General features: G+C 41.4%; 1 protein-coding gene across 1 annotated transcript in view; it reads right to left on the bottom strand.

Moving 5' to 3' along the window:
- LOC122802509 (gamma-aminobutyric acid receptor subunit gamma-3-like) overlaps nt 1-14,514 on the bottom strand; it is a 934,322-nt gene extending 919,808 nt beyond the window's left edge. The window contains exons 1-2 of the mRNA XM_044072161.1: nt 14,298-14,514; nt 13,825-13,907 (exon numbers count right to left, since the gene is read on the bottom strand). Of these exons, the coding sequence (XP_043928096.1) occupies nt 13,825-13,907; nt 14,298-14,452 (238 nt within the window). The 5' untranslated portion in view covers nt 14,453-14,514. The remainder of the gene's footprint in view (nt 1-13,824; nt 13,908-14,297) is intronic.
- Between the last annotated feature and the right edge of the window lie 788 nt (nt 14,515-15,302).

Raw genomic sequence — 15,302 nt, forward strand, 5'->3', positions numbered from 1 at the left:
TAGTTGAAGTGCCTTTACAGCTCAAGGAAAGTACGCCTGGCTGCTAATATTTACCCTAACCCTGATTCCTTTAATAGGAGAAGTTCACTTACCTCAAAAGGACAATATGCCTGGTTGTTCATATTTACCCTACCCCCGATCCCTGTAGTAGGAGAAGTGCCCTTACAGCACAAGGACAGTATGCATGGCTGCTCATATTTACCCTACCCCTGATCCCTGTAGTAGGTGATGTGCCTTTACATAGCAAGGATAGTATGCATGGCTCCTGATATTTACCCTACCCCCGTTCCCTGTAGTAGGTGAATTGCCCTTACAGCACAAGCACAGTATGTCTGGCTGCTCATTTTTACCCTACCCACTTCGCTGTAGTAGGGGAAGTGCCCTTACAGCACAAGGATAGTATGCCTGACTGCTCATATTTACACTACCCCCAATCCCTGTAGTAGGTGAACTGCCCTTACTGCACAAGGACAGTATGCCTGGTTGCTCATATTTACCCTACCCCCTATCCCTGTAGTAGGTGAAGTGCCCTTATAGCACAAGGACAGTATGCCTGGCTGCTCATATTTTCCCATTCTCTTATCCTTTGTAGTAGGTAAAGTGCCCTTACAGCACAAGGACAGTATGCCTGATGGCTCATATTTACACTACCCCCGATCCCTGTAGTAGGTGAACTGCCCTTACTGCACAAGGACAGTATGCCTGGCTGCTCATATTTACCCTACCCCCGATCCCTGTAGTAGGTGAAGTGCCCTTATAGCACAAGGACAGTATGCCTGGCTGCTCATATTTACCCTACCCCTGATCCCTGTAGTAGGTGAAGTGCCCTGATAGCACAAGGTCAGTATGTCTGACTGCTCATATGTACCCTACACCTCATCATCCCTGTAGTAGGTGAATTTCCCTTACAGCACAAGGACACTATGTCTGGCTGCTCATATTTAAACTACCCCTGATCCCTCTAGTAGGTGAAGTGCCCTTACAACACAAGGACAGTATGCCTGGCTGTTCATATTTACCCTACCCCCGTAACCTGTAGTAGGTGAAGTGCCCTTACAGCACAAGGACAGTATGCCTGGCTGCTCATATTTACCCTACCCCCTGATCCCTGTAGCAGGTGAAGTGCCCTTACAGCACAAGGATAGTATGAATGGCTGCTCATATTTACCCTACCCCTGATCCCTGTAGTAGGTGAATTGCCCTTACAGCACAAATACAGTATGCCTGGCTGCTCATATTTACCCTACCCCCGCCCCCTGTAGTAGGTGAAGTGCCCTTACAGCTCAAGAACAGTATGCCTGGCTGCTCATATTTACCATACCCCTGATCCCTGTAGTAGTTGAAGTGCCCTTACAGCTCAATGACAATATGCCTGGCTGCTCATATTTACCCTACCCCCGATTCCTTTAGAGGTGAAGTGCCCTTAAGGCACAAGGACAGTATGCCTGCTGCTCATATTTACCCTATCACTTGATCCCTGTAGTAGGTGAAGTCCCCTTGCAGTACAAGGACAGTATGCCTGGCTACTCATCTTTACCCTATACCGGATCTTTGTAGTAGGTCAAGTGCCTATACAGCAGAAGAACAGTATGCCTGGCTGCTCATATTTACCTTACCCTTGATCCCTGTAGTCGGTGAAGTGCCCTTACAGCACAAGGACAGTATGGCTGGCTGCTCATATTTACCCTAACCCTCATCCCTGTACTAGTTGAAGTGCCTTTACAGCACAAGGACAGTATGCCTGGCTGCTAATATTTACCCTTACCCCGATTCCTTTAGTAGGAGAAGTTCACTTACCTCAAAAGGACAATATGCCTGGTTGCTCATATTAACCCTACCCCCGATCCCTGTAGTAGGAGAAGTGCACTTACAGCACAAGGACAGTATGCATGGCTGCTCATATTTACCCTACCCCTGATCCTTGTAGTAGGTGATGTGCCCTTACATAGCAAGGATAGTATGCCTGGCTGCTGATATTTACCCTACCCCTGATCCCTGTAGTATGTGAATTGCCCTTACAGCACAAGCACAGTATGTCTGGCTGCTAATTTGTACCCTACCCCCTTCCCTGTAGTAGGTGAACTGCCCTTACTGCACAAGGACAGTATGCCTGGTTGCTCATATTTACCCTACCCCCGATCCCTGTAGTAGGTGAAGTGCCCTTATAGCACAAGGACAGTATGCCTGGCTGCTCATATTTTCCCATCCTCTTATCCCTTGTAGTAGGTGAAGTGCCCTTACAGCACAAGGACAGTATGCCTGGCTGCTCATATTTACCATACCCCCGATCCCTGTAGTAGGTGAAGTGCTGTTACAGTACAAGGACAGTATGCCTTGCTGCTTATATTTATCCTACCCCCTCATCCCTGTAGTAGGTGAAGTGCCCTTACTGCACAAGGACAGTATGAAAACTGCTCATATTTACTCTTCCCCTGATCCCTGTAGTAGGTCAAGTGCCCTTACAGCACAAGGACAGTATGCCTGGCTGCTCATATTTACACTGCCCCTGATCCCTGTAGTAGGTTAAGTACCCTTAGTTCACAAGTACAGTATGCCTGGCTGCTCATATTTACCCTACCCCTGATATCTGTAGTAGGTGAAGTGCCCTTACAGCACAATAACAGAATGCCTGGCTGCTCATATTTACCCTACCCCCGATCCCTGTAGTAAGTGAAGTGCCAATACAGCACAAAGACAGTATGCCTGGCTGCTCATATTTACCCTACACCTCCGATTCCTGTAGTAGGTGAAGTACCCTTGCAGCACAAAGACAGTTTGCCTGGCTTCTCATATTTCCCTTACCCCTGATCGCTGTAGTAGGTGAAGTGCTCATACAGCACAAGGTCAGTATGCCTGACTGCTCATATTTACCCTACCCATGATTCCTGTAGTAGGTGAAGTGCCCTTATAGCACAAGGATAGTATGCCTGGCTATTCATATTCATCCTACCCCTGATTCCTGTAGTAGGTGAAGTGTCCTTACAGCACAAGTACAGTATGCCTGGCTGCTCATATTTACCCTACCCCCACCCCATTTAGTAGTTGAAGTGCCCTTACAGCTCAAGAACAGTATGCCTGGCTGCTCATATTTACCCTACCCCTGATCCCTGTAGTAGGTGAAGTGCCTTACACCGTAAGTACAGTATGCCTGGCTGCACATATTTACCCTACTCCCGATCCCTGTAGTAGGTGAAGTGCCCTTACAGCTCAATGACAGTATGCCTTACTGCCCATATTTCCCCTACCCCTCATCCCTGTAGTAGGTGAAGTGCCCTTACAGCACAAGGACAGTATGCCTGGCTGCTCATATTTCTTCCATGCCTGATCCCTGTAGTAGATGAAGTACCCTTACAGCACAAGGACTTTATGCCTGGCTACTCATATTTATTCTACCCCTGATCCATGTAGTAGGTGAAGTGCCCTTACAGCACAAAGACAGTATGCCTGGCTGCTCATATTTACTCTATCCCTGATCCCTGTAGTAGGTGAAGTGTCCTTACAGCACAAGGATAGTATGTCTGGCTGCTTTTATTTACCCTACCCCCGATCCCTCTAGTAGGTGAAGTGCCCGTACAGCACAAGGACAGTATGTCTGGCTGCTCATATTTACCATTCCCCCAGTTCCTGTAGTAGGTGAAGTGCCCTTACAGCACAAGGACAGTATGCCTGGCTGCTCTTAATTACCCAACCCTTGATCCCTGTAGTAGGTGATGTGCCCTTATTGCACAAGAAAAGTATGCCTGGCTGCTCATATTTACCTTACCCCCTGATCCTTGTACCCATTGAAGTGCTATTACAGCAGCAGTACAGGGTTCAGGTAGTTTTAAAACACTTTCCACCTTCTATCCTCTTATTACTTTAATGTTCACTAGATGAACATTGGACCAGCCATGCTGGCCTACACATCTTAGGAATATCCCGAATCACTTCGTATCTATATGCTCTCCAAGATGTGGTTTTAAAAGAGATGGCGTATTGCTAATTAACATATGCCTCTCTCCCCAGACTGTCTCATTAGTATACAGCACAGCTATGCAGCCAGGAGCCAGCCCTATTCAGGGCTGTGTGTTTTCCTACTAGAACACCATGCAGCAACAAGTTAGTGCTTTTTCTGCATTCCAAAAGGTTACCGTGCCATGCACATGAAGGTGTACACATAGCAGTGCCTTTATAAACTCCCTCAAATATGTTATGTATAGAAGTGCCACATACTGAGGTTATAACTTAAGAAACAATGACTTTTGAAGTGTATTCCATACAGAAAATGTATACTTTATTGAGCAGTAAGCAGTAGGTCTCTCAATAATTCAAAAGAGTTCATGCAGGATTTCATCCCTTGACATCTTATTCAAAAGAGTTCATGCAGGATTTCATCCCTTGACATCTTATACCTAAAGTGAAAACCATATCCCTGAATCCACAATTCTGATTGATAGATTATAACTGCAGCACACTTTAACGGTAAGAAAATATTAAATCTGAATTTAAATGTTTTTCTTTTGTATTACTATATATTTGTGTGCCTCTGTGTATGAATTAAACAGACCTAAGTTGTTGGTTGTTTTGGAATATGTAGCAAACAATGACACGTGACACTGAAAAGAATATGTAGAGTACAAAGAATTTTTGACCTAGGTCTGTTAGAGAAAATGTCTACACGTTTCATCGGTATTCATTCAGAAGATTCAGCATACAGTGTTAAACACGTAGCCTACTCAGGGAAATAAAAGAAATGCCAGAAAAATAATCATAGCTTAAATGCAAGAAACCTACTAAGGACTTGAGTCACTGTTATACATTTACACAAGATGCAAACATGTTGTATTGACTACATTCCATTTACAGACTACAGATGTGACAACAAAATCTTAATAGCGAGTATTTTAGATATGGATGTAATTTTACATAATGCCTTGAATATGAGGCGTGAAGTAATTGTACATTCAGAACTTGACTTCCAAAAAAAAAAATGTCTTCTGTTTTAATATGCTGATGTCTTCTGCAGGGTTTGCTATTCAAGTGAACAGATAAATTCATTATGCTGTCTTTTTTTAGCAGATTTACGCAGCACCTCTAATACCCATTTGCAGTCGTGCTGGCAACATATTTCCCAAATGATTTTGTAATGATTCTTTAATTGGTTATTGGCTGAATAGACTTTCAATGAAGATATTAGGCCAAATGTTACTTCAACATCATTCACTTTAAAATCTTCAAGGCTGTTAGTTACTTCAACAACATTCGCTTTAAATTATTCAACACTGTTAGTTAAAGAATCAGCTACAGGAACTGAGGTTAGTTCAGCGCTAGGGACACCTTGATATGAAATCAAAATAGAGAGATGTAATGAATGTTATGGAAGAACAGGTTATCCAGAAACTTCAAAACGATAATTTTTTCCCACCATACCCTTCATGGTATGTAGCAAATGTCATATTTGCCTTCTTTAGGAAATAACTGCACACATTAATAATTTAATTTCTTTTTGCTCGGTTCTGAGTTAGAATTGTATGGGTTACATTCCACCGTGTGGTGAAGGAGACCATCTTACACAACCTTGGAGTGGATCTAGGCACATTCTTTGCATTCTTATGTGTCTGTCTGACTTCAGATTCTACTTGAGAAGGAGAGTTAGCAATTGCCCCACACCCCCGCCGCTCTGCAAAGGCTGAGTTAGCCATTGACTGGGGGGGTTACAGACAGAGTGCAAAGCACTTTTCTTTGCCTATGAAGTGCAACATTATTGTACTTTTTGGCTTAGCCATCCACATGAGATTTGTGGGTACATTGTCATGCCCCCCCCCCAATTTCAGACTAAAAACGAGATGATTTGTAGAAAATTCCATTGCTTATCTTGATTACTGTGATGTATCTCTCAACATTCTTGCTCAAGAATATCTGGATACAGCCTACAATAATGCAGAGACAAATGCCCGGGATCAAGGATGATCTGCAAGTATTATTCTAATGCAGTTAGAAAGTTAATAGAACATCAGGATTGCATCAACATTCATTTAGTGAGTTAATGGAATGGCAGGGTTGCATCAACATTCATTTAGTAATTTCATAGAACAATAGGTTTGCAACAACCTTCATTTAGTAAGTTAATAGAACAAGAGGTTTTCATCAACATTCATTTAGCAAGCTAATGGTACAACAGGTTTGCATCAACATTAATTTTATGATGAATAAAAAACATGACTGTCTAATGTCTGGCATTACTGACTGACAGTAACCCTTAGTGATCCACCAGAAAATCAAAACTGTTATGAGGGACAAGGAGGACAAAAATTTTAGACAACATCAGTGACATTCTGCATAATCAGGCTCAGTCGAGAGCCACGCATGGAGTTTCCTTGGAGTAAACAAAATATAGTTCATTCACCTCTATAGAACTGATTGTAATTGATTTGATTAAACTAAATATTAATTTGGGAACCAATGTGGCAGTTCACAATTTTGCTTTCACAGATGAATTGTGCATACAACATTTTAGCATTCTTATACTTTGGAACTTAAAGCATTAATGCCACAATAAAATAAAAGGATCTTCTCATCTCATAGGTGATGTGGACTGTTGATAATAACCTATATATAACTGAATAGCAGCAACGTCTGTATGTCTTATCATCTTAGAGATCTCATTAAGAGATTTTAGTTTGGAAGATGCAGTGGTGCAGCGGTAGCATTGTTGCCTAAGAGAAAAAGGTTCTCCAGTTTGATTCTTGGCTGCAGTGCCTTCTGTGTGGACACCATACCTTACTTGGATAGAAGGAAGTTTCTCTGTTCACTGTGAGCAAGGGAGCTATGAGCAGCCTATCTGTCCCTGGAGAAGTTGTTTCAGCTCAGAAATTAGTAGTTTATTGGCCATTTTGGGCTAATTTCTACCTCTTTAATTTCCCTGCTATAAAACCCACATTTGCAAGGTTTTTGTGCTAGTATACAGCTCAGCAAGCTCCTGCCTGGTTCCCTGCAGAATTCTACAGCAGCAGAGAGACAAAAGAGAGACTTTGGAGTGATTAAGTATAATTTTTCTACATTTCCTTGCTGCCTTTAGCTAATTCCGCCAAAAATGCCAATTTTCTAGAGTTTCTGTGATTTAAAAAGCTTGTTTTAGCTACATATTGTACTTATTTTGCTGCCTGCACTTTAACAAAGTAATTTCTGTGTTTAAATTACCTGTTTAACTGTTGTAGGCTATGCACTAAAGTGTGATAGCCATTTCTGTGCATTTAAATTGTTTCTTTTGATTGTATCTGCTTTATTATCTGAAAAAAAAACAAACAAAAAACAAAAAATATATTTTTTCCCACCTTTCTAAGCTAGTACAGTCCAGTTTTCAGGTTAGTGCTGAATTCAGGGCTGTGTTACAAGTTTCTGTGTTTGCCCATACCTTACTTGGATTGAAGGAAGTTTCTCTGTTCACTGTGAGAGAGGGAGCTTTGAGCAGCCTACCTGTCCCTGGAGGAGTTGTTTCAGCTCAGAAATTAGTAGTTTATTGGCCATTTTGAGCTAATTTCTATCTCTTTAATTTCCCTGCTATAAAACCCACATTTGCAAGGTTTTTGTGTTAGTATACAGCTCAGCAAGCTCCTGCCTGGTGCCCTGCAGAATTCTACAGCAGCAGAGAGACAAAAGAGAGACTTTGAAGTGATTATTATTTTTCTGCATTTTCTTGCTGCCTTTAACTAATTCCACCTAAAATGCTGATTTTCTAGAATTTCTGTGATTTAAAAGGCTTGTTTCAGCTAAATATTGTACTTATTTTACTGCCTGCACTTTAACAAAGTAATTGTTTTGTTTAAATTACCTGTTTAACTGTTGTAGGCTACACACTCAAGTGTGATAGCCATTTCTGTGCATTTAAAGTGTTTTTTTGATTGTATCTGCTTTATTTTCTGAAAAAAAAAAAAAAAAAAAAACAAACAAAAAAAAACTTGTTTTCCCACCTTTCTAAGCTAGTATAGTTCAGTTTTCAGGTTAATGCTGAATTCAGGGCTGTGTTACAAGTTTCTGTGTTTGACCATACCTTACTTGGATAGAAGGAAGTTTCTCTGTTCACCTGTAAGAGAGGGGAGCTTTGAGCAGCCTATCTGTCCCTGGAGGAGTTGTTTCAGCCCAGAAATTAGTAGTTTATTGGCCATTTTGGGCTAATTTCTATCTCTTTAATTTCCCTGCTATAAAACTCGCATTTGCAATGTTTTTGTGCTAGTATACAGCTCAGCAAGCTCATGACTGGTGCCCTGTATAGTTCTACAGCAGCAGAGAGACAAAAGAGATACTTTGGAGTGATTAAGTATCATTTTTCTCCATTTTCTTGCTGCCTTTAGCTAATTCCACCTAAAACGCCAATTTTCTAGAGTTTCTGTGATTTAAAAAGCTTGTTTCAGCTGCATATTGTACTTATTTTACTGTCTGCACTTTAACAAGGTTATTTTTGTGGTTAAATTACCTGTTTAACTGTTGTGGGCTACACACTCAAGTGTGATAGTCATTTCTGTGCATTTAAATTGTTTTTTTGATTGTATCTGCTTTATTTTCTGAAAAAAAATACTTGTTTTCCACCTTTCTAAGCTAGTATAGTCCAGTTTTCAGGTTAGTGCTGAATTCAGGGCTATGTTACAAGTTTCTGTGTTTGCCCATACCTTACTTGGATAGAAGGAAATTTCTCTGTTCACTGTGAGAGAGGAAGCTTCAAGCAGCCTATCTGTCCCTGGAGGAGTGGTTTCAGCCCAGATATTAGTAGTTTATTGGCCATTTTGGGCTAATCTCTATCTCTTTCATTTCCCTGCTATAAAACCCGCATTTGCGGGGTTTTGCATGCCAGGCAGTGCCGGTTAGCTAGGGTATAATTATTCCCAGCTCCACAAAGTCTACTCTTTAATTTTTCCCTTGGAACTAGACAAACTTTCAACTTAAGCACTCAAATCATTCACTTCTCATCCCAGCATTTGCTCAAAACTCATATGAAACACTAATAAACCTTAGCACTTGACCCCTCTATACTGTAGAGAAGGACAAGGCTCTCTATTCGACCTTACCAGCCAATCAGTAAAACAGTTCACTGTACCTATCCAGGCATGTCCAAGGGTCAGTTTCAGGTGTACTCTCCAGTCCAACTGGTGAATCAGGGCATTTTGAGGCAAAGTTACAATTGCCTCATGTACACAGACAACCCTCTCCTCCTTTCTCCAAACACTAATACATGTGAGAGATGCACTTATACAGCCAAACTGAAGGCTAAGCTCTCTCAACCCAAGACTGGACCAGGCAGTCAAGAGGAGAAGGGAATTACTTGCATTACACCACCAGTCTCACATAGACCTATGAAATCAGCACTGGCAAAAACATACATAAATACATAAAAACATACTCGGAGACTAAATAAAAATTTGCAAAAGCAACAGAGACCTCCAAAGCAGACATCCAAGCAACCTCCACCCCCCCCAACACAAACCATGGAACACATACTTCACAAAACCAGTGTGCCACACAATAACAGCCCTTAAGGCAAAATAACACACCCAACACACTAGTAATAGGTGACTCTATAGTCAGGCACTCTGACGTCCCACTCACTAGGCTGAACATGGGGAAGGTTAGTGTTAGCTGCCTGTTAGGTGCCAGGATCAGTCACATAACACAAGCACTCAGGTCACTCCAGAACAAGTACAAATATGACTCTGTCATTGTCCATGTTGGTATGAATGACCTGAGCCATACCTCCCTGGACTACATGAAAAGAGACATGGAGGAGCTCTCTGTTCATGTAGCCCAGGCTGGTATGACCTTGACCCTGAGTAGCATCCTGCCCTCACCAAGAATGATACCATGGTATAGAGAAAAAAATATCAATTTCAACAATTGGTTAAGCTTCTGGTGTCATTCAAAGGGGATCCAGTGTCTGTCAGCCTGGGATGACATGCTCAACAAGCCACGCTGCTTCGCTAGAAACGGCTTGCACCCGTCACCGTTAGGCTTTCGAATACTGGCCAAGGCTCTTGCTACCCCCATAGTGCCTTTTTTAGGCAAGGCTCAAAAGACAAACCCACCGCCGTAAATAGCACAAGTAACAAAAAACTGAGGGTAATGCTACTCAATGCCAGAAGTCTAAACTTCAAAATGCATGCACTCGAGGCACTCCTCAGTATGGAGAAAATCGATATATGTGCAGTAACAGAAACCTGGTTTAAGACTCCAGAGCGCACCCCAGCACTACCAAGCTACAACTCATACCATACATTTTGGCCACAAAACCTGGACCGAAATACAAAAGGTGGGGGAGTATCCATATTCATCAAGGATACCCACATCTCCAGGCTAGTGGCACAGCACGATGCTTCAGAGATCATCTATGTGCACCTAACAATGGGCAAAACTTCTATTCAAATTATAGCTTGCCACAGATTACCCACCATGTCTCAGGATCCCCACTCCATATTCCTGGAAACACTGGGAAACATAAAGGTCCTATCAAGCACCCTGATATTGGGTGATTTCAATTACCCAAACATTAACTGGGAGAACTACTCAAGTACAAACTCCCTTGCTCAACATTTCCTAGAATTTATAAATTCAAATCCTCCGGATCAACTGGTCAACACCCCCACCAGAGGTGACAACATATTGGACCTGGTCATCACCAACATGGGCAATCGGTGTTCCACACAGGAGGTCAACCCATTGCTGGTTAGATCTGACTATAAACTAATCACTCTGGATATCCACATTCCGTCACTACCCCCGGTCAAAGAAACCGCTGTGAAAAACTTCTCAAAAGCAAACTTCACATTACTTAAGATCGAGGTGCAAAGTTTCAAAGCTCCCATGCTAAAATATTACACTGTCCAAGCTGCAAAATCCTTTACTAATGCACTCTACGGGCACCTACAAGAATGCCTGGATTGTGCTATCCCAAACAAAACCAAGACTCACTCCTCCAAGAAAAGGAAACCAGTCTGGTGGACTCCTGCCATAAACAAGTTATACAATAGAAAGAGGAAACTAGTACAGAAAAGAGTAAAATCCCTAGAAGGGAAGACATCCCTGATCAGTATCAGCATGAAACTACGATCCCTCATGAAATCACCCAAGGCGAGCTTCGAAAGAAAAATTGCCATGTACTCCAAAGACAACTACAAGGCATTCTTTAGGTATGTCAAGAAGCTAAGTGGCAATTCTCAAATCTGCTCGGAGTTAGTGCAGAATGGCACAAAATACAGTGAACCGACCGATATAGCCAACATCCTGGCAGACAGGTTCAGTGCAAACTTCATCCCCTTTCACCCCCAAAAGGGCCCACAACTATACCAAAAGAGTGTAGTGCCCCTGAAATCATAGACACTCAGGCTAAAACAGCCCTTTCCAAAGCCAAAAATACAGCATCAATAGGACCAGATGGTGTCCCAGGCAGCGTCCTACATGAGCTCAAAGATGAACTAACTCCTCACCTAAACACACTGTTTAAACTCAGCCGCTCCACAGGCTACATGTGCACAGAGTGGTGCACAGCAACAGTTATTCTGCTCCACAAAGGTGGAGCCAAAGCAGACCATGGGAACTATCACCCTATAAACCTGACTAGCTTGGCCTGCAAAGCTATAGAGTGCATCATCATGGATCTCATTAACAGAGACATTGGAAACCTCCAAGCACTGGCCCTACCCAGTTCAGTTTTGTTAAGGGCAGATCATGCCTCCTAAACCTGGTGGTCTTCTTTGAGTCAGTTACCAAGGCTATAGATGAGGGAAAGGTGGCCCACACAGCCAACCTAGACCTCACAAAGGCTTTCGACACCATTCCCCACTCAGGTATTACAGACAAGCTCACCAGCCTGAACATAAACCCCTACATCATGAGATTTGTTGCCAACTGGCTCATGGACAGAACCCACATGGTAAGAGTTGCAGGAGCTAGGTCTGACTCTAAACTGGTTACAAGTGGTGTTTCCCAGGGCTCAGTCCTAGGTTCCTCCTGTTCAGCATATACTTCTCAGAGGTGCAGGCAAGCACAGGAGGATTATGGCTGACCAAGTTCATGGATGACTGCAAACTAGGGGCTATAATTGACTCTCCGGCTGACACAGACATCCTCCAAAAGGGTCTCACTGAGACAGATAGCTGGTTTAAAAAACATGGCCTCAAGCTAAATGCCAAAAAGTGCATAGTCATCCCCTTTGGAAAAAACAAAGTATACACAAACTACCACATAGGTGGTAGCCCCCTAAATACGGAAGATGTAATAAGGGATCTGGGGACCCAAGTAGATAGTAACCTCTCCTTTGATAATCACATAGCCAAAGTGGTTAGAAAATCCTTCTATGTGGCCCACCAGATCACAAAAGGGTTTGCATCCAGATCGAAAATAGGTAATTGGGCCCCTCTACGTATCACTCATCAGACCCATCATAGAGTACAATGCCCAATTTGGGATGTACCTTACAAGACACCTGCAACAACTGGAAAGGCCACAGAAGTACCTCACCCAGAGGATCACTGCCCTCAAGCAGATGCCCTATGCAGCTCAACTGAAGAAACTCCAGCTGTACTCGGTTGCATACCACCTACTCAGAGGTGATCTCTGCCTGACATACAAGGCCATGTCCAACCCAGAATTGATGGACATGCTCCACCCAAAGAAAACCATATCCCCTCGAGCCACACGCTCCAGGGATCTAAACCTCACAACAACAATAAATAGGATGCGCTGGAGGGATAGATTCCTGTCCCAGAGACTTCCCATGCTTTGGAACAAGATTCCAATATACATTAGACAGAGCTCCTCCCTAGCACTCTTCAAGAGAAACCTTGACGAGTGGATGGGAAACAGAAAGTTTACCTCAGGGATCACTTCAATGGTTCTGCTGTACAGAGGCACAGGGAACTAATCTAAGGGGGCGTCGAAAGCCAAAACATTCCGACTAGGCTTATAAATGCCTTCAGGCAAATAGCCTAGTACCTACCTATGAACCTATGAACATATAAATTAACATACTGACTTATCATGACACCAGTAATTAATCATATTATATAAAGCACATCAGAGCATGACACCAATAATTAATCATATTATATAAAACATGCCCAGACACTTTGTGTTCTTTCTGTAATGTAAGCAACAGAATGCATGAGGGTGGAGATATTCTGAGAATTCTGACTATTTGGTGCTCCTTTGTAACAGTAATCCATTTAACATTAGTGATCTTCCAGAACTGGAACACAAACCTTCATCCATGCCTAGGAGAAGAATTCACAACTTTCAGGTTCAGATATCAAGATATCAATATCCTTTTGGCTGACATTCACACTCTTTTCAGTGAAAATAATAAATTATTTTTTTTGTTCCCTGCTATTATCTCATTGCACATGTTAAGCAGATAATCAAAGGCATAGACTGACTCTTGTTGCGATATTCGACTTTCATTTATTAAATTACCACTGAATCATGATTTGGTATATTACACAAACCACTTATCCAAAATAGTGGCACAGATGTTATTATGTTCCCACATGAGCAGTTTGTGTTAGCATAATAGAAAAAAATATATCACTGTGTGAAAATATTTTGGAAATAAAATATTTAGTATAAAATAAGTAAACGACTTGTTTTAAAAATTTGTCCTGACATAAAGATCAGTTTATTTTCTTGTATGAATCATTTCAGACAAGTAACTAAACAATCTGGATAAACTGCATTTTAATGACCTCTACAACTAAAGCTGGCTTTGAATTCCCTTACTGGGATGCTGTTAAGAAATGACAGAAATTAATGGCAATGTACTGTTCTGTGAGGATTTGCATGAATGGGCAGATAGGCTGTACTTACAGCTGGAGAATATTAGCGGACAGGAATGCTCATCCATCGGAAAATTGTGCAGCTGTAGTTGGCATTCTGCATTAATTGTAAGCCTAAGGAAAGGAAGCAAAGGAATGGAAAATTTATTACTGGCTCTCTTCGTTGCATGGAAAATTCGTTGCTGGCTCTTTTTGTTACAAAGCCATATATAACATTTAAGATGCATCATTTTTCAAGTGTGTTCCAAAATCAGCTGATTACATATTTGCTCATCTATTTCAGCATTTCTCTGGAAATTTCAAAACTGCTATGTGTCTGGAGGGTATGACTATAACGAAAACAGTACAAAGGTTAGGTTTACAGCTAGATGCTTGAAATATCAGTACGTATTGTTCAAAAAGTTAATTTCTCATATCAAAAATATTTTTAAAGTTGTTTAAATTCAAGTGAATACAATGCATAATTTTATTTAATATTTTAGAATGTAGTATTATAGATCTTACCTGAGAGTATACAAAATTTTTCCATCATTCCATATTCGAAGCAGCTGATTGGGTGTTGTTATCCAATGGGCTTCAGCAGTCTTGGAATTTCTAAAGATGGTATCTGGAACCCAGATCATTCCCACCATATTGCTGTTGAGTGTTAAAATTTTCATAGTGCTGTTGAATCTAAGGCGGTTGTCAATCCATGTCTGAGCAAAAAAAATATCTATTTGGTATTCCTGCAAGATGAAACAAATCCAAGTTAGTACTTAGGAACTAGAGGAATTCTAGTTTTTGACAGAACTGCGCAAGAGATTCATAGCCAAGATCAAAAACAATATTACATTTTCATTGCTTGTATCTGTGTATTTTGTTTTCAAAATCCTGATTAAATTAAATATCACTTGATTAAAAATATATACGTGCACACACACACACACACACACACACACACACACACACACACACACACACACACACACACACGTACACACACGTACATATATAGGCAGATAATTAAACAGATGGATATATATATATATATATATATATATATATATATAAATATATATATATATATATATATATATATATATATGGTTCCCCTTCACAAGATTGAATTACTGAAAGCTTGAAACTCATAAGATCGAGTTCAAAATCTCGAGTTTCAGTAACTCGAAATTGTGAACGGGAAGTGTAAAAAATTAGATTAAGAGCTTTACTTACCTTCTTGTAGGGGGCTGGGTCCCCCTGTTCTGTTCCTTCCTTAATGTGCAGGTTTCATTCAGCGGAGAAATGGAAAGTGTCCCGTTGTGCGCTTATGCATATAGCGCGTAATGGTACATTTCCATCTCTTTTGCTGTAGTGCGATCTCAGCGTTGGTATATTTAAGTAGGGGGTTGTGGGGGGGGGGTGCAGGGGGTGCAGCCCCCCTGCAAAAATGTTATAAAAAATATTTTTTTCTTTCCTTTTGTGCCTTTTCACAATTTCAAGTATATGAATACTCGAGATTTTGGGCTCGGG

The sequence above is a fragment of the Protopterus annectens genome, chromosome 5.part0 (assembly GCF_019279795.1).
Source record: "Protopterus annectens isolate FY-2018-M chromosome 5.part0, PAN1.0, whole genome shotgun sequence".
In the NCBI taxonomy this organism is placed as follows: Eukaryota; Metazoa; Chordata; order Ceratodontiformes; family Protopteridae; genus Protopterus; species Protopterus annectens.